The sequence below is a fragment of the Bufo gargarizans genome, chromosome 8 (genome assembly GCF_014858855.1).
Source record: "Bufo gargarizans isolate SCDJY-AF-19 chromosome 8, ASM1485885v1, whole genome shotgun sequence".
Lineage (NCBI taxonomy): Eukaryota > Metazoa > Chordata > Amphibia > Anura > Bufonidae > Bufo > Bufo gargarizans.
The window spans coordinates 118,942,928-118,963,081 of record NC_058087.1 but is presented as its reverse complement, the minus strand read 5'-3'; the positions used below and the strand labels follow the sequence as shown (position 1 = coordinate 118,963,081).

The 20,154-nt window shown below is 40.4% G+C and overlaps 1 protein-coding gene across 4 annotated transcripts in view; it reads right to left on the bottom strand.

Moving 5' to 3' along the window:
* CALCRL (calcitonin receptor like receptor) overlaps nucleotides 1-20,154 on the bottom strand; it is a 472,379-nt gene that overhangs the window by 26,915 nt on the left and 425,310 nt on the right. For all 4 annotated transcript variants that reach the window (XM_044302866.1, XM_044302867.1, XM_044302868.1 and 1 more), the window contains one exon: nucleotides 6,682-6,723. In XM_044302866.1, the coding sequence (XP_044158801.1) occupies nucleotides 6,682-6,723 (42 nt within the window). The remainder of the gene's footprint in view (nucleotides 1-6,681; nucleotides 6,724-20,154) is intronic.

Here is a 20,154-nt window from a genome sequence, read left to right as displayed (position 1 = left end):
ATATATGGACTTCTCTAAAGCATTTGACACTGTACCACATAAAAGGTTAGTATATAAAATGAGAATGCTTTGACTGGGAGAAAATGTCTGTATGCGGGTAAGTAACTGGCTCAGTGATGGAAAACAGAGGGTGGTTATTAAAGGTACACACTCAGATTGGGTCACTGTCACTAGTGGGGTACCTCAGGGGTCGGTATTGGGCCCTATTCTCTTCAATATATTTAATAATTATCTTGTAGAAGGCTTGCACAGTAAAATATCAATTTTTGCAGATGACACTAAACTGTGTAAAGTAATTAACACTGAAGAGGACAATATACTGCTACAGATAGATCTAGATAGATCTGGATAGATTGGAGGCTTGGGCAGAGAAGTGGCAGATGAGGTTTAACACAGACAAATTTAAGGGTATGCACATGGGAAGGAATAATGCAAATCACCCGTACATACTAAATAGTAAAACACTGGGTAACACTGACATGGAAAAGGACCTAGGAATTTTAATAAATAGCAAACTAAGCAGAAAAAACTGTGTTAGGCAGCTGCTGCCAAGGCCAATAAGATAATGGGTTGCATCAAAAGGGGCATAGATGCCCGTGATGAGAACATAGTCCTACCACTTTACAAATCACTAGTCAGACCACACATGGAGTACTGTGTACAGTTCTGGGCACCTGTGAACAAAGCAGACATAGCAGAGCTGGAGCGGGTCCAGACGAGGGCAACTAAAGTAATAACTGGAATGGGGCAGCCCAGTACCCTGAAAGATTAACAACATTAGGGTTATTCACTTTAGAAAAAAGATGACCGAGGGGAGATCTAATTAATATGTATAAATATATCAGGGGACAGTACAGAGATCTCTCCCATCATCTATTTATCCCCAGGACGGAGACTGTGACGAGGGGACACCCTCTGCGTCTGGAGGAAAGAAGGTTTGTACACAAACATAGCAAAAGGATTCTTTACGGTAAGAGCAGTGAGACTATGGAACTCTCTGCCTGAGGAGGTGGTGATGGTGAGTACAATAAAGGAATTCAAGAGGGGCCTGGATGAATTTCTGGAGTGTAATAATATTACAGGCTATAGTTACTAGAGAGAGATCATTGATCCAGGGAGTTATTCTGATTGCCTGATTGGAGTCGGGAAGGAATTTTTACCCCCTTAAGTGGGGAAAATTGGCTTCTACCTCAGTTTTTTTCCCCCTTCCTCTGGATCAACTTGCAGGATAACAGGCCGAACTGGATGGACAAATGTCTTTTTTCGGCCTTATATACTATGTTACATGCTGAAATCTTCCAAAAGAGAAATCTGAAATCTGTTGAGGTCTGGATACTGAGCTTATGCAATTAGGCAAGGTGTATCTGCATTGGCTTCATCAGCACACCGTGCATGTGTCGAAGCTCCCTTACTAGGGATGAGCAAATCAATTTGTCTCATCAACCACAGTTCTTCACCGGCAATGGACTGTTGCCTCTGCTGAAGAATCTGCCCCTGCTACTTGCTTGACAGGGCCAGACATCTCACCCAGCCTTGACAATCTAGCACCTGCCCCTTTACACTCTTCCGGGTAGCCCTACACGAACAGTCGCTGCATCTCTCAAGATGTCTGTTCCCGTCAATGAATCAGCACAGGGAGATTCTAAACAGTATAGTATGCAGATGAAGTGGGGCAAATACATCTGATTTCTCTGCGCATGACTTAGAACCCAAACTAAACAGATTTCAGCATGTCTTCTAATAATTTAGGACACCTAGTGGAACATTAATTAAGCTTTAACAGCTGAGACCCAGATGATTTTTCAGAGGCAATTAGCATATAGTCAAAAAGTGCAATGCAACAGCTCACTGCAAACCAAATAAAGTACAAAATTGCATCATAATTGCAAATGCTATACTAATAAGTTAGAGATGCTTGGCAAATCATTTTGTACAAAATTATTTGAGCCCGTCTGCCGCACGTCAAGGCGATCTCTAGTTAGATGGGCTCCTAACACAAAATTTTACCTGTCATGTGCCATGACGGCTATCACATGATTCAGAAAAGTGCAGGTTTCACATGCATGCTGGATCCGCCTGAATTTCTGTCATTTTTGGTGCCAAAATGGCCTCCATTATATCCACGGAAAGCAGTTACCAGCATGCATGCCGGGCCTACTCGACATCACCCCTGGCGCCAAAAGGTCACCAAGGACTGCAATGAGAGTCCACACACTATCTCTCTCCTGGTGCCAAATGGCTTCAGTGAGTGAGGGGGAGCAGGCCAAGCTATATACTAACACTAATTAAAATCAGCCTATGGGGCAGACGAGCTGGTCAGGAGTGCTTGACCTACTCCCCCTCACTCACTGAAGCCATTTGGCACCAGGAGAGAGATAGTGTGTGGACTCTCTTTGCAGTCCTTGGTGACCTTTTGGCGCCAGGGGTGATGTGGAGTAGGCCCGGCATGCATGCTGGTAACTGCTTTCCGTGGATATAATGGAGGCCATTTTGGCACCAAAAATTACAGAAATTCAGGCGGATCCTGCATGCATGTGGAACCTGCACTTTCTGAATCATGTGATAGCCGTCATGGCACATGACAGGTAAAATTTACTGTTAGGAACCCGTCTAACTAGAGATCGCCTTGACGTGTGGCAGACGGGCTCAAATAATTTTGTACAAAATGATTTGCCAAGCATCTCTAACTTATTAGTATAGCATTTGCAATTATGATGCAATTTTGTATTTGGTTTGCAGTGAGCTGTTGCATTGCACTTTTTGTCTAACAGTCTTGTTCTCAGCCATAGCAATGTGCCCCTGCGCTTTGGGATGTGCTGACTGACCCCCCATTTTTTTCTTTGTAGCAATTAGCATATAGCCTGCAGTATTTTAACATCATTTTATGCAGTTTATACAAGAGCATGTAACAGCAGTAAAAAGCTATAGTGGCAGTTTTGTTGAACACAGAGCTGCAGTAACCAGGCTCAGTCACCAGGGATCATCAACCTTCAGCACTGCATTTGCTGTGAAACTACAACTCCCATCATGTACACTTACCCCACTGTACTTCTAAGTCCCATAGATGTGAAAGGAGGATTCTGAGAGTTGTAGTTTCAGAACAGCTAGAGGTTGCTGATCCGAGCTCTAGACATTGTATGACACTATGTTGTGTCTGGTTCCAGCACACAGCAGATCCTGCAAACAGTATGAATATTACAGGCTATGCACAGCTTTGGGGCATTTACAAGTGCCTTGTATTAAACTAGTCTACATGATAAATTACATTTGGTGAAGCGAGATAACCAGTTTGAATAAGTGTTTATGAACTGTTACTAATTTAAAGATAAGGGTTATTAAATGACCGACACAAATTCAAAGTAGGATTCACAGAGCTAGACAAATAGTTCTTCTTTTACTGTACATTAGTCATGACAAAAAAAACTATTAATAGCCATTACAGCTCAACATAAAGTTCCCTTTTAAAGGGACTCTGTCACCACTTTCTAACCCCCACTTTTAAAACTATAGTTCTGTCCATGGAGCCCCTGTGATTTCAATGGTGTTGTTATATGTGAAATCCGCAGGCTCGTTTTGATAAAAAAAGCTTTTATCTAACCTGTCAGTCATGAGGATAAGGTGCCCAGGGCGTTTCTCCTGGTCTGAACATGCCGCCAGCCGCCGCCGCCGTTGGTGCCCAGCTCCTCCTCTGCCTTGAATTTGCGCCGCCTGAATGTCAAGAAATACGCCTCCGGCTCTCCCTCAGTCCCCCCTCCTTCTTTTCTAAGATCCCGCGCGTGCGGCAGTGTTCGCGTTATCGGGAGTTTGAGCGAAGTGCGCATGCGCATGCGCACTTCGCTCAATGAGGCTGAATCGTAAAGTCTGCACGGGCGCATCAGGCACAGGCCTGTGCGCACGCGCAAAATTTTGGAAAAGGAGGGGGGACTGAGGGAGAGCCGGAGGCGTATTTCTTGACATTCAGGCGGCGCAAATTCAAGGCAGAGGAGGAGCTGGGCACCAACGGCGGCGGCGGCATGTTCAGACCGGGAGAAACGCCCTGGGCACCTTATCCTCATGACTGACAGGTTAGATAAAAGCTTTTTTTATCAAAACGAGCCAGCAGATTTCACATATAACACCACCATTGAAATCACAGGGGCTCCATGGACAGAACTATAGTTTTAAAAGTGGGGGTTAGAAAGTGGTGACAGAGTCCCTTTAAAGGCTATGTACACTTTTGAAAGCAATTTTTGTTTCTGATTGCATTTTACAAATTTTTAGCTAAAAATTTTATTTTCAGTTGGCATTTATTAAAAATATTGAGCCATTCTGTCACAAAGCGTTAACTGTTTTTCTAGCTGTGTGACAGATACTTTCCAATCATCTAATAAACCTCATCTCTAAACTACTAAGAGGTCATAGACACTTGTTTAAGCCACATTCTTATCAGTAAGATAAGGATTGAGCTTTAAATAGGTTATCCAACCCCTATAATACCCCACCAAATCGTACTTACCTCGCACCCCAGGGTGTTTGGGGCAGCCAAAAGCAGGCGTCAACAGGGACGAGCCTCCTAGCATCGCTATCGGAAAATTGATTTTTAGTTCAAAATAAGTACAATGCAATAATAAAAAAAATGCCCCCAAAGGCGTATAGCCTTTAAGCTTTTAATTCTGTCTCCCTTTCACTTTTCATTTATGTGGCATGTGTACATACATTGTAGCTGGGTACAAAAAAATGTTGATAGGGAAAAAGCAGATGGGTTGTAATTGAAAAAATAGAGTATAAAGATTATGGGGGTAATTTATTATATGGAAATACGCTTATATTAGGCGTTTATCATGCGCTCATGGCGGCCGCTAACTGCGACTTCACCTGGCTCACGGCAGGTCTAAAATTGTTAACGGGGAAGGGGACGGGCCGGCAGGCCCATCTTATTTTATAATCTGCGTAGAAAATAGTCTAAATGCAAGACAGCTAGGAAGCTGTCTTACATTTAGAACAACGCTGGAGAGGGTTCAGAGGAACACTGCAGGAGAAATGTAGAAATGTTAGCACAGGCTTCCAGTATCCGTAGTTTCAGGTGCTGCACAGCATATGCTGTGAAGATACGAGATGGGCAGCACCTAAAACTACGGATACTGGAAGCCTGTGCTAGCATTTCTCCTGCGGTGTTGCTATCAGTGTGTGAAGAGTGGGAGAAGAGGGTTGCATTGACAATCCAACACAATAGGCAGCACAGTAAATAACTCATGAAAGAATAAAGCTACGTTAAAACTAAGCACACCGTTGTTTTTCTTGTGAAATTCCCAATAAGTTTGATGTTTCACATGACCCTCTTCCTATTGAAAAAACAAAAGTTGGATTCAAAATTGCAGACTTCAAAATGGCCGCCATGGTCACCACCCATCTTGAAAAGTCCCCCCCCCCCACATATACTAATGTGCCACAAACAGGAAGTTAATATCACCAACTATTCCCATTTTATCAAGGTGTATCCATATAAATGGCCCACCCTGTATTTGTATTTGCATATGAATTAACTATAAAAGCTACAATTTCTGGGGAAATTGTGTGAAATGTTCTTGTCTCCACCAGTAGTCTACAACTGGAGTGGGCGGAGTAACTGGGTGGAGTGGCTTGAGTAACTGTTGTGTGGCTGGAGTAACTGTGGAAAGGTTGGACTGGGCAGAGTAACTGTGAGGAGTGTTTGGAGTGAGTAAAGATAGTAAACATTACACTAACCAATTGTTTGATCAAATTTAAAAAGTGCACATGGCAAGCTGGATAGAGTGAGAAATGCATTTCAACTTTTACTTATATAGCACATTTAATTGCAATTTTGTTGGCCAAAGTGCTTCACCGTAACATTAAAACATACATTTATAAAAACATTAGCAGCATTATCAAGCCTAGCAGATAAAGGCATGACCACATGCATTTGAAGATGATAATCAGTGTTCACAACCACTGTTTCCTGGCAACGCTCATGCCCCGTTTATGCAGGCTCTAAGCGTGTGACATCACATGACTATGTACCTCCTGGACACATTCAATGTCACAAACCTCCATTTCCACTATGCTTTGAACATTCCGCCATTCATTCCTATGGGACCAATTTCGCCACAAAAACTCAGATATTTCGTGAACCATTCGGCGAAAGATTCCACAAAGTAATAGCACATCAATCGGGAACAATCTGCACGTTTCAGTATATTACTGTCTATGTAGTGCAAAAACTGTGGGAGGAGTTAGGGTGGTAAATTTGGCTATAATAAGAATATATATGTGAGCTAACAGTAAGTGTTCTTGCCATGCAAGAACACTTAATAATAAATTCACAAATTTTTATGAGAAAATTCTTCAAAGTATTAATTCCTTGTGTGAATATATTGTCATGGTAGCCTCATTCAAGGAATAGCGTGTGAAATTAAAAGTAATCAACCATCAAACTTCTGATTTACATCTACAGTAATTGTAGACTCAAAAGTTTAAAGGGGTCATGGAGAGATGGTCGTGCCTGCTTTCGGAACTTAGTTTCAAGTGAATATAGAGACCAGCACATGCCTCTCAATTCACACCGTCTGCGAGATGAGAAATGGTTCTCAAGCCCCGCAGCTATTTAGACATATATGGCATATCTTGTGGATACAGCATATATTGCAGGATAGGAATAACCCAATATAAATAAACTCAACTTACCTCTCCATTAAAGAAACAGAATATTGTTGCAACCAGCAGTCCCTGCAAAAGAAAGAAAATGAGACCACAAAAATGAAAGATTTACATAGCAAGGCTGAAACTGTTTACAACAGTTATAGTAAGTATAAGTGGTCTGTTGTGGGTTGGTTGACCAAGAATGAACACTGCAGAGTCACATGATAGAAGAAAACACAAAATTTTACACGTACAGATACCCAAAGGTGGTCATCTACCAACCTCATGTAAATCATACATGGTTGTCCAGTCTCAAAATAAAAAATATTTTGATATGCTCCTAACACTCCTCACCTTGCATACATATGCCCCCCCAATACCATTTATTTTTCATGTTGGTGCTTTCTTTCCCCCTGTCTGGGCATTAAGCTGTCTTGAGAGGTCTGTTTATATTCTCCACTTCCAGTTTACATGGCTGCTCTGCACAGTGATAAGTCACAGGTTGTCCCCACCCACCACACAGATCAGTCTGTAGGAGCGTTGCCCACTACACATCATGTGGCCATGTTACTACACCCAATACATGAATCCTGCTATTCTATTTCTTACTCATTTACTAAATTCCAATGCAATACTGCCCACTGAGCTGTCTATCTATTCCTGTCTTGTATGATACTGTCTGTTTAGTGTGTATCTAAGCTTATTATGTCAGATACTGCCTGCTGTGCCTCTGTATATAAATCCATCATCTGCGATACAGTATACCGTTTCTGTATCAGAGATTCTTATGTGTGATGCCTCCTGCTGAAGTTTGTATCTAAAGCCTCATAAACACAACCATATGTGTTTTGTGGTCTGCAAATTGTGGATTCACAAAATGAGGATACCATCTATGTGCGATCCCCATTTTTATGGGTTCAAGGTCTGCATTTTGAAGACCAGAATAGGGCATACTCTATCTTTTGCAGAACTGACACATGATGTTCATGTGTTTCCCACATCGGTATGTCAGTTCCGATTGCACACCAACAGTATCCTTATTTGGCAAATCTACAACTTGCAGACCACAAATGGATACGGCTGTGTGCAGTAGGCCTTATCCTATATTTTTTGGTACTGCCAGCTGAAGTATTTATTTTGGCCTATCGTGTGTGATACGTCGTGGGACCCTTGAGGAAGCCGGACTGCGCCATCTATACGCGTTGGGCGTTTCTCATGTTTCCAGGTCCACTGCACCAGCTGTTCATGTAGGTTCTGGCTCTTGATATTTGACTTCATTTTGGTCTGTTTTTACTTATTAGCGGCCTTACCTTATTCTACATTTTCTTTATGCTGTTTATAGGTATATTTTATATATAGCTGGTTTACATTGTATGTCCCCATTTAATGGACGCTCAGTGGACTCTGTATGTGTCGGTTACATATATTTCTTTGTATACCGACACTTTGTCTATTTTGTATACAATTTTCTATGTGTGTTTGTTGGTGTGTCTAAAACTTTATACATTTTATCATTGACTTATTATTGGATGTGCATTGATAGGGTGGTTCTTGTGACTCTTTCTTGGGTCAGGCGTTTCTTGTACCATTTTTTTACCACCCTTTTGCACTCCAGGGACTATTTGGTGTGCCCCCTGTTTCTTTAAATTGTTAAGTCGTGGGACATGACCATAATCAGCCCGGGAAATATGGTCCATGTGTAGGCTGCATCTCCCAGGCCAAAAACAGCTCTCCTGACCCGACCTGACTGTATGACAGTAATTTATGGTACAGCCAGTGTATCGGATAGTGTGGTATGTACACATGAAGAGGCACGACAACTGCCCCGCGGTCAGAGACTGGTTGTATCATAAATTACTGTCAGGTGGGTCATTTTCATCAGTCAATACAGTGGAGAAAAGTATAAAATTTTCCTTCTCGTCACCTCTCTCTACAACTCCTCCATTATCACTCCTTAAAGTGCATCTGTCAATCAGTGTGCAGAGGGCACAGCAGTTACAGAAAGAGCAGAGCTACTAGGTATAATGGCAGAGCCCCGTTGCTCCTAGAGGCTCATTAGCAAATATTAAAATTTAATTTTTTCCCCCAGCAATGTAGGCACATATCCTACAGTATGAACATGGGACCCACACAGATGCCTTCAACAGCCATGTGCACATGCATGAGGTCAGCCAGTTTCATAGATCAAAATCTGCTGACAGATGCCCTTTAACCCCTTCTACCCCAGGCCAGTTTTCACCCTCCAGCCCAGGCCATTTTTTTTTGTAAATCTGACGTGTCACTTTATGTGGTAATAACTTTGGAACACTTATTTATCCAAGCCATTCAGAGAATTTTTTTTCGTGACACATTATACTTCATGATAGTCATAAATTTGAGTCAATATATTTCACCTTTATTTATGAAATTGATCATTTTTATTAGCCATACATTAAAAAAGACAGAATTGGTAAGAAAACTCCTTACAATTTCATACAACTCTGAAACAAATTCCAAAGCATCCACAACTACTTAGATACAAAACACATTTTCTTCCTTATTTTTTCCCCTCCCCCTTTTTTCTTTTATCCCCCCCAATACCAAAAAAACAAAAACAAAAAAACAGCACAGTCTTTTCTCTTTCCATCCACTCTCCATTCCCTCCCTCCCTGTCGCCTTATGAGCCCAGTCCAATCCCCTCCAAATTCACCAACTATGTCTTACAAATTTCAATAAACAGCTTTTTTTTTTTCTCTGTGACTACGGTTAGTTTCTCACAAAACAAATCAAACTTCACAAAGTTCTCCCAAAGTTTTAAAGAGGGGGGGCTTTTTTGCATCCACAATTTAGCAATGCATCTTACCGCTAGGAACAGGAGTTTAGAGGCTATTGCTCGGTATGAGACAGACCTAAAGCCAGACATGTCTCCAAGGACACATATTTCAAACTCTACCGGTATGATTAACATGTAGCTCCAAAATCCTGCTTATAACTATAAATATAACTACAGGTCCAAAGAAGATGCACATCATCAGATCCCTCCTCCCCACACTTCAGGCAACTAAAGGATTTAGTTTTATAGAACTTTTCTAGTTTTGCTGGAGTATAATATAGCCTATGTACTACGAAAAATTGTATTAATTGGTGTGCTCGATTTTTTGAAACTTCAAACGGACTAGCTATAATTTCCGACCAATTATACTGTCTACCGGGGGGAATGATACCCTCCCACTTTTTAACAACCTCACGCACATTAAGTTTTGCATAAATACTATTTTGATAGTAGTTTATAGAATATTGAAATCCTTTTTTTCCCTTCACACATTCCTATAATGCTAGTCAACTGAGGGGGTAGTGTCTGCAGATCCTCCTTTCCCCTCAGGCACGTTTTCAGATTATGTTGTAATTGATCATAAAAAAAAATAAAAGATTCAGGAATATCATATGCCCTGCTAAGCTCCTGAAAATAAATCATCTTATTGTTGTTCCATACCTGACCCAGTTTATAAATCCCTCTCTTACTCCATACTGAGGTATGTAACCCGACCACTTTTATCATGGGATTATTCCATATTAACGTATCCTTATGCAAGTCTGGAGCTCCCCGCATCCTTTTCAAAGAAGTCTAAATTTTATACATCAGTAACATAGTTGGAGATTTATCTGTCCATTTTTGAAGGTGAAATCCTGCATCTAGAAGCTGGCATATACCCACCTCTCTCAACCTCGGGAGATAGGTAAGCAGGATAGAACAAAATAGTTGGGAATTCCCCCAATCTAAACAATTCTTCAGTTGGCCCACCAAGCTATATAACCCAAGATCCAGAATAGACAAACCTCCTTGCTTCTGGGGATCTCAGCTTTTGAAGTCACATTCTCGGTTTATGACCTCTCCAGATCAGGTCGGACAGCAACCCCTCCAATATCTTAAAAATGTTATCTAGGATTGCCACCGGAGCATTCCATAAGATGTAATTTATAAGAGGTAGTAGGCACATTCTAATCAAAGCTATCTGTCCTGACATGGAGAGCGGCAACTTTTTCCATATCCTAACTTTCTCTTTAATTTTCTTTATCATAGGAGTTACCTTCTGATTAATGAATTCTCCTGGTAGTGCAGACACCACTATCCCCAAAAATTTCACTCCTCCTTGCTGAATTTTTAACGGGGCAGGAACAAAGTTGCCTAGAGGGTCTATGGGGATACCTGCAAACTTATCCCAAATTATTTTCAGACCAGCTACGAGTCTATATTTTTCAAACACCTCCAAAATTCTTGCTAGAGATCTGTGGGAGCCAACGAAGAACATCAGGTCATCCGTGTATAACGCGATCTTTACTTCGTGCAAACCAAACTTAAAACCAGGTCTTTGTCCTGTCTTATTAAAGATGCTAAGCAGTGCTCCAGACAAAAAAAAATACCTAGTAGCCATTGGCTCCTGAACTGAAAAATGTAGGAGCCAAATCAAATTTTTAGTCGCCAAATCGAAACCGAATCAAAATTTTGGTATCGTGACAACGCTACACCGATCACCTCACAGTGCATTGGTGATACCACTATGGAGGCATGTAAGAGTCTGACTGTGAGTTGGTTTCTAGCACTGTTCAGACCTTGTTCACACACCACGGGCAGTTTAGTGGTAGGACCCTATGCTTGCTGAGACTCTGTGACGTGGTGCATGAGGGGCTCCGACATGTTCCTGACTGGGGTATACTGGCAAAATTCTCAGCTTTTAACACTGGCTTGAGGAATTAGCTAGTATTGTCAGTTGCGGATTTTTTGGGTGCATTTTTTGCAGTCATTTTTGTGCTTAGAATTTTAGAAGCAATTCTTAAAATTTTTATGAAAATTTCCAAAACCCACTTTTTAAGGACCAGTTTAGGTCTGAAGTCAATTTGTGGGGCTTACATAGTGGAAACCCCTCATAAATGAACCCATTGTAGAAACTACACCCCTCAAGTTACTCAAAACTGATTTTACAAACTTTGTTAACCCTTTAGGTGTTAACAAGAATTAAAGGAAAATTGAGATACAATTTCTAAATTTCACAGATTTTCCATTTTAATCCATTTTTCTTCTTTAACACATCGAGGGTTAACAGCCAAACAAAACGCAATATTTATTACCCTGATTCTCTGGTTACAGAAACACCCCACATGTGGTCATTAACTGATATAAGGGCACACAGCAGGGCGCACAAGAAAAGGAGAGCCATATGTTTTTTTGGAAGGTAGATTTTGCTGGAATGGTTTTTAGATGCCATGTCCCTGATGCACCCTTACAGTAGAAACTCCCAAAAAGTGACCCCATTTTGGAAACTAGGGGATATGGTGCCAGTTTCATTGGTACTATTTTGTGGTACATATGATTTTTAATTGCTCTATATTACATTTCTTTTGAGGCAAGGAAACCAAACAATGGCTGTTTTGGCACTGTTTTTATTTTTTACAACATTTATCTGACAGGGTAGATTATGTGCTATTTTTATAGAGCAGGTTGTTACAGACGCAATGGTATCAAATATGTCTACTTACTTTTTTGTTTCAGTTTTACATAATAAAGTATTTTTGAAAAACAATATATGTTTTTGTGTCTCCATTTTCTGACAGCCATATTTTTTTTATTTTTCTGCCTATCGTCTTGTGCAGGCGCTCGTTTTTTGCAGGAAAAGTTGATGTTTTTATTGGTTCCATTTTTAGGTATATATGATTTTTTTCTTCATTCATTATTACACTTTATGGCGCAAGGTGACCAATGAATTGGTTGTTCAGGCACTGTTTTTAATGTATTTATTTTTACAGAGTTCACATGAGGGGTTAGGTCATGTTTCATTTTCATAGCGCAGATCGTTAGGGACATGGCAATACCTAATATGTATACTTTTTCTTATTTAAGTTTTACACAGTAATGTTTTAGTGTCTCCATAGTCTGAGAGCCATAGCTTTTTATTTTGTGACCGATTGTCTTAGGTAGAGTCTCATTTTTTGTGGGATGAGGTAACGGTTTGATTGGTACTATATTGGGGTGGGGCATACGCCTTTTTGATTGCTTGGTGTTGCACTTTATGTGATGTTAGGTGACAAAAAATTAATTTTTTTGGCACAGTTTTTATTTTTTATGGTGTTCAGCTGAGGGGTTAGGTATGTGATATTTTTATAGAGATGGTTGTTACGGATGCGGCGATACCTAATATGTATACTTTTTTTATTTATTTCACTTTAACACAATAATAGAATTTTTGAAACAAAAAAATGATGTTTTAATGTCTCCATGTTCTGAGAGCTATATATTTTTTTTATTTTTTGAGCGGTTTTCTTATGTAGGGTCTTAATTTTTGAAGGATGAGGTGACAGTTTTATTGGTACTATTTTATGGGATATACGCCTTTTTGATCACTTGGTGTTGCACTTTTTGTATTGTAAGGTGACAAAAATAGCTTTTTTTTTTACACAGTTTTATTTATTTTTAACAGTGTTTATCGGACGGGTGAATCATGTGATATTTTTATAGAGCCGGTCGTTACGGACGCGGTGATTATTTTATTTTTTTTTACTTGAAACTTTATTTTTATTAAAAACACTTTTTTTTGGCTTTTTTTTTACATTTTATTTCTGCCCCCGTCTGGGGCTTCAACTTTTGAGGGTCTGATCTCCTCTGCAATGCATTATAATACATCTGTATTGTAAAACATTGCCTGCTAGTGTACACTAACAGGCTGCCTAGGAAACCCAGCCTGGGGCTGGATCTCCTCGGCCCCCGTAGAAGGCAGGTCCCGATGCCGCGAAAGGCACCTTGTCACCTATCGGGTCCCCGCCACAGGATCGCAGGGACCTGATGGGCTCCTTAACCCACCGCATGCACCTGCTATGCCGCGGTCCGTGCTGACAACGGCATAGAAGGGGTTAATCCGCTGGCATCGGCTTTTACAGCAATGCCGGCCGATACAGCAGGGGCCCGTCTATCAGCGACTGCCGGGCCCCTGCAGGGATCGGGCGCACACTGCTAGAGTGCCTGGCCGATCACTATGACTTAATAGTACGTCAAAATGCGACAAGTCACTTGCTGCAATGACATACTATTACGTCATATGTCAGGAAGGGGTTAAAAGTCCAACACTTTCAGGTTTAAAATTTTTACCATTTATATGATTCAAGAACATTTTACAGTTAGTTGTACTCTATTTGGCAATGAGCCTCTCTGTCTTCAGCTTGGTTGTATTTATCAGTCTTTTGCAAATCCGTTTTTTCTCTTTGTAGTTTTTAGCGCTTCGCTACATTCCTGTTTTAGTAATTTAAAGGCTTTCTTTTTGGCATTTATTGCCTCTTTACATTTCTATTTATCCACATTATTTTTTTTCTTCTTGACTCTTTTATTCTTATAAAGTATTACTTTGCTGGAATCCGGGCGTTAAATGTTGAACAAGAATATAGAGTGATGGGGAAGTTATTTTCCAGATCCTGGTCCATTATTAGAAGATGGTTGGGGATAAAGGGTTCCCTTGTATGTACCCCTCTTTGGCATATTTTTTTTCTTAAGGGGCTTGGATAAATTAGCTGGGGATAAGTTTTGGCAAACAAGTAATATCACTTATGTTTCACAGGTGGTGAGGAATGGGGAGGTTCTCTCCTTTTCCTCCTTAACACAAAGGGGCAATTTTACTTGGTTTAGGAACTTTCAGATATACTCAGCTCTTTCTAGTTTAAAATAATCTCCACTTCTGGATATAGACACTTTTTCACACTTAAACACTGTAATAGCGACTCCTGGTCACAAGGCTAAGATTTCTCAATTATATAAATTATTACTTAAAGAACTATTTAATAAGGTGGTCTCCCCGGGTCAAAGGGCTTGGGGAATTGATTGTCGAACAGTTACACGGGAAGATTGGGGTAATATGTTTGGCTCGCTAAGAACAGTTTGACATAATTTTAATCATATATTGGTTCAGTTTAATATTTTTCACAGAATTTATATTTACGCCGATTTGGCTTAAAAGATTTGGCGTTCGACAGTCGTCTAACTGTCCACGTTGTGAGTCACAACTTGCGGACTTTTTGCATATGATTTGGTTGTGTCCAGAGTTAAAAACTTATTGGGGTTTGATTCATAATTTTATTACCCATAAAATGAAGGTAACAATCCCATTCACATCTCAAAGTTGGACACTGAGCGACTTTTCTAGGGTTAATGGTCACAAATATAAAAAGATTCTTTTAGTAAGAATTATGCTTTTAGCTAGACTGCTCGTCCTATGGCTATCCTTGGTGAAGAGGTATGAGAAAGTTTTATATTACCAAAGAAACGCTGGGCAAAAATGGTCCCAAGTGTGGGAGGTTGGAACTGGTATTTTTTTTTGGGAAGCATCACACGGATTCGGTGGGCATGGGGGGTTGATTTGGGAGGGATTGTAAAGAAAGAGAGATAAGAATGTAATGATGGTATTGATTATTTATGTATTTGCTTTTAAGCTCTTTGCTCCTTAATAAAAAAAAATATAAATATATAAAAAAAAAAACTCCTCTTAATTTTTCTGGAATCTGAGGAATTGACCCTTTGGAGTAAGGGAGTGGGTGATGGCTCTCCCAGTGTAATAAACTATTAGTCACTGTGGGTTTTCTAGATACTGCAATCTCACATGCTGCTTTGTGATCATTACATCTAAAAAAGTCAGTTTGTAAGGATTTGCCTCACACGTGAATGTCAAGCCAATAGGGTTTACATTAAGATCTTCAACAAATTGTTTGAATGTCTCTACAGATCCATCCCAGAGCACTAGCACATCATCTATGCACCCCCCCCCCCCCCAAAAAAATAAAATGGTGTTGGTCCACAAATGTCATCTTTCTCTTTAAATACTAAGTTCTTATCCTACCAGCACAGGAGTAGGTTAGCATTGGTCGGCGCACATGGACTACCCATAGCTTTACCCCTGAGCTGGTGGTAGTATTTTGATTCCAAAACAAATTATAGTTTAAAATCAACCAATTGAAGAACAAACTGGTTATGATCACCATATTGTATACATCTTGTTTTCAGAAAATACTCTACAGCCCTTGATTCCCATAAATGAGGGATACTGCTACACAGGGCCTCCACATCTATAGAGGCTAGGATCTCTTCTCCTATAGGGATATCCTCAATTCTGGTCAATAAGTCTGTGGGGTCACATATACAGGTCCTTCTAAAAAAATTAGCATATTGTGATAAAGTTCATTATTTTCTGTAATGTACTGATAAACATTAGACTTTCATATATTTTAGATTCATTACACACCAACTGAAGTAGTTCAAGCCTTTTATTGTTTTAATATTGATGATTTTGGCATACAGCTCATGAAAACCCTAAATTCCTATCTAAAAAAATTAGCATATCATGAAAAGGTTCTCTAAACGAGCTATTAACCTAATCATCTAAATCAACTAATTAACTCTAAACACCTGCAAAAGATTCCTGATGCTTTTAAAAACTCCCAGCCTGGTTCATTACTCAAAACCACAATCATGGGTAAGACTGCCGACCTCAAGCAAGAGGGTAAGACACAGAAAGAAATTTCTGAACGAATAGGCTGTTCCCAGAGTGCTGTATCAAGTGCACCTCAGTGGGAAGTCTGTGGGAAGGAAAAAGTGTGGCAGAAAACGCTGCACAACGAGAAGAGGTGACCGGACCCTGAGGAAGATTGTGGAGAAGGACCGATTCCAGACCTTGGGGGACCTGCGGAAGCAGTGGACTGAGTCTGGAGTAGAAACATCCAGAGCCACCGTGTACAGGCGTGTGCAGGAAATGGGCTACAGGTGCCGCATTCCCCAGGTCAAGCCACTTTTGAACCAGAAACAGCGGCAGAAGCGCCTGACCTGGGCTACAGAGAAGCAGCACTGGACTGTTGCTCAGTGGTCCAAAGTGCTTTTTTCGGATGAAAGCTAATTTTGCATGTCATTCGGAAATCAAGGTGCTGGAGTCTGGAGGAAGACTGGGGAGAGGGAAATGCCAAAATGCCTGAAGTCCAGTGTCAAGTACCCACAGTCAGTGATGGTCTGGGGTGCCATGTCAGCTGCTGGTGTTGGTCCACTGTGTTTTATCAAGGGCAGGGTCAATGCAGCTAGCTATCAGGAGATTTTGGAGCACTTCATGCTTCCATCTGCTGAAAAGCTTTATGGAGATGAAGATTTAATTTTTCAGCACGGCCTGGCACATGCTCACAGTGCCAAAACCACTGGTAAATGGTTTAATGACCATGGTATTACTGTGCTCAATTGGCCTGCCAACTCTCCTGACCTGAACCCCATAGAGAATCTGTGGGATATTGGGAAGAGAAAGTTGAGAGACGCAAGACCCAACACTCTGGATGAGCTTAAGGCAACTATCGAAGCATCCTGGGCCTCCATAACACTTCAGCAGTGCCACAGGCTGATTGCCTCCATGCCACGCCGCATTGAAGCAGTCATTTCTGCAAAAGGATTCCCGACCAAGTATTGAGTGCATAACTGAACATAATTATTTGAAGGTTGACTTTTTTTGTATTAAAAACACTTTTCTTTTATTGGTCGGATGAAATATGCTAATTTTTTTAGATAGGAAATTTGGGTTTTCATGAGCTGTATGCCAAAATCATCAATATTAAAACAATAAAAGGCTTGAACTACTTCAGTTGGTGTGTAATGAATCTAAAATATATGAAAGTCTAATGTTTATCAGTACATTACAGAAAATAATGAACTTTATCACACTATGCAATTCTTTTTAGAAGGACCTGTATAGTATGGTAGAGATACCACAAATTGTCTCAACGTAGATACTCGAATTCTGAGAGATGGAATCTATCCCTGAGATAACTGGTCTCCCCTTTAGAGGATTAGTTCCTTTATGAATCTTAGGTAATACATAAAATGCAGGTATATGGTTTTTTGGGGGGGACATAAAACCCATCTCATTTCTGCAGATAAGACGCTTCTCAAAACCTTCCAACAAAATTTTGGCAAGTTGCTCTTTGAATTTTAAGTTTGGATCAGCTGGTCGGATCAGCTACACGTATACCATAGCAGTTTCTGTCATTCAGAATCGAGTGACACATCTTCCGATATGTGGGATGACTTAAGATTACTCTGTTCTCCCCTTTACCTGAGGGTTTACATAAAATCTGTTGGTCATTTTCCAAACACTTTAGGGTTTCCATTTCAGCAGCACTAAAGTTATTTACTGGAGTGTCATTCCAGGCTTTCAATAACTAGCCTAGAGAAAATATCTATCACCGATGTCTCTTGTGAAGGAGGCATTCTCGTGCTCTTGGGTTTTAGATCTGTAAAAGGGATCTGTCCCCGACTCTTCTCATTTTCTCTCAAGACGGCTTCTAAAACTTGATCTCAAGACGGCTTCTAAAACTATTCCTCCCGATAGTGATTTTTGAAAAATCTATGCCATTTCAGTTTCCTTATGAATAAGTGGATATATTTTACCCACTCGAAAATATAAAATTTATTGGTGGGTACAAATGACAAACCTATCGATAGCACCTCTAGCTCATTTGTTGTCAGGTTCCTTACACAGAGAGTGATGATCTGGTTTATATTGGCATTTATCGCTTGTTCCCTTTGTGGGACCCCGTTGTATCTCTGTCCCTCAAACAGTACTGGAGATAGGCTGTACCTGTTCCTCCCCCCGAAAAAGTTGATGAAGAGGAAGAGGCAAAAGACTACCTAGTATTTTTATGTGGTCTGGGACCGCATCCTGCCTTGATTTCTTTTGAGGCCCTGTTGCCATCTCTTGTCTCCTCCCCTTTTCCCTCTCCTATTGTCGCCCATAAACTTATAATTCACACTTCTTGCTTCCGCGTCAGAGGAGTCAATATCTGTTGAAGAAGGAGTTTTTATTCCAGTTGGGGGTACCTCTGTACCTCTCTTAGAAACTCAAAAGCCTTCTTGTTTCTAAATTCACTCAGGTCCCTGATAAATTGTTTATGCTTCCTCTCCTTGAGATTGGACTGAAACCGTTCCACAGAATTTTGTAATGATGCTTCCATTCTATGGAAATCAGGATCAGTTCTAAAACCCAATGCTTTTCCAATTAATTTGTTAAGATTCCCAGTAGCTTTCTCTAAGGTGACCCTTCCTCTTCTAATAAGAGACTCATGAACCGTAAGGAGCTATTCACTGATTCCTGCTCCCACTCTCAATTAGTTGGGGGAATGTGTTCTCAAAGCAGTAATAATATTGATCCTCAGAAACAATACTATTTTTAATATAATTTTACCACAATCTAAGATTATCCATATATCCCTCTAATAGGGGGTATAAGGTATCACTATCTGCATTAAAAGCAGAGAAATTTCGGATTTTTTTATAAATAAACATGATTTATATTGACTAAAATTGACCAATATTGTGAACTACAATGTGTCACAGGAAAACAATCTAAGAATGGCTTGGATAAGTGAAAGTGTTCCAAAGTTATTACCACATAAAGTGACACGTCAGATTTCCAAAATTTGGCCTGGTCCTTAAAAGGGGTTCTCCGGGAATTAAGAAAATGAAAATACTTAAAAATATTACTTTGTTATAAATCTATTCCCAAATACCTTTCATTAGTTGTAATGGCTTGTTTTGTCTCAGGAACAATCATTAGAAGAAAGAAAATGGCTGCCTTCCTATTAATACACACAAAACCTGTCCTAATCACAACAAGAACACTAAGCTAAAGAGCTTCCTCATCCTCCTCTCTGCTCTGCTTGTCAGGGATTATGACCCTGAATACAGTTTAATAAGCTCATCAGCTGAATCTGTGTAAGAATAGAGATCATGGACAGGACAGACCGTGGTAATGGAGACTGCATAAAAATGCTGCTGCTCATTACACACCCACACTCTCCTCTCTATACTTCATGTCTCCTCATGAACTCCATTCCTACACAGATTCAGCCGAAGATCTTATTAAACTGTAATCAGGGTCATAATCCCTGATAAGCAGAGCAGAGAGGAGGATGAGGAAGCTCTTTAGCTTAGTGTTGTGAAGTAATTTATCATCAAGTTTTGTGTGTACTAATAGGACGGCGGCCATTTTTTTCTCCTAATGATTGTTCCCCAGACAAAATCAGACATTATAACTAATTAAAGGTATTTGGGAATGTATTTATAATAAAGTAATATTTAAAGGGATATTCCCATCACAATGATCACAGTTTAATCTGTAAATAGGGTGCCAGTGATCATTTTTGTAAATATATTGTATAAGCAAATTCCCACCCTTCTTGATCAAATTCTTTCATTCCTACCTCATTGTTGTCCTTTGGTTTCACATAGTTACGGCCACAGCTGCCTGACGATTCCATGGGCCATGCCCGCGCAGATGAACCACATCCATCCAGTGGCCGGCCTCTCATTTCATTCATGAACGAGCATGCCGTCTGGAACAGAGCCGCGCATGCTCTGTTTGCAGGGCAGACTTCGGAGACTCTGTAAGGACATTCTGACGTCACAATATCACGTGACATCCCTAGGTGACGTGTGTCGGCAGCCGGAGTTCTCTGTTATCACAGGCACCGGCCGAA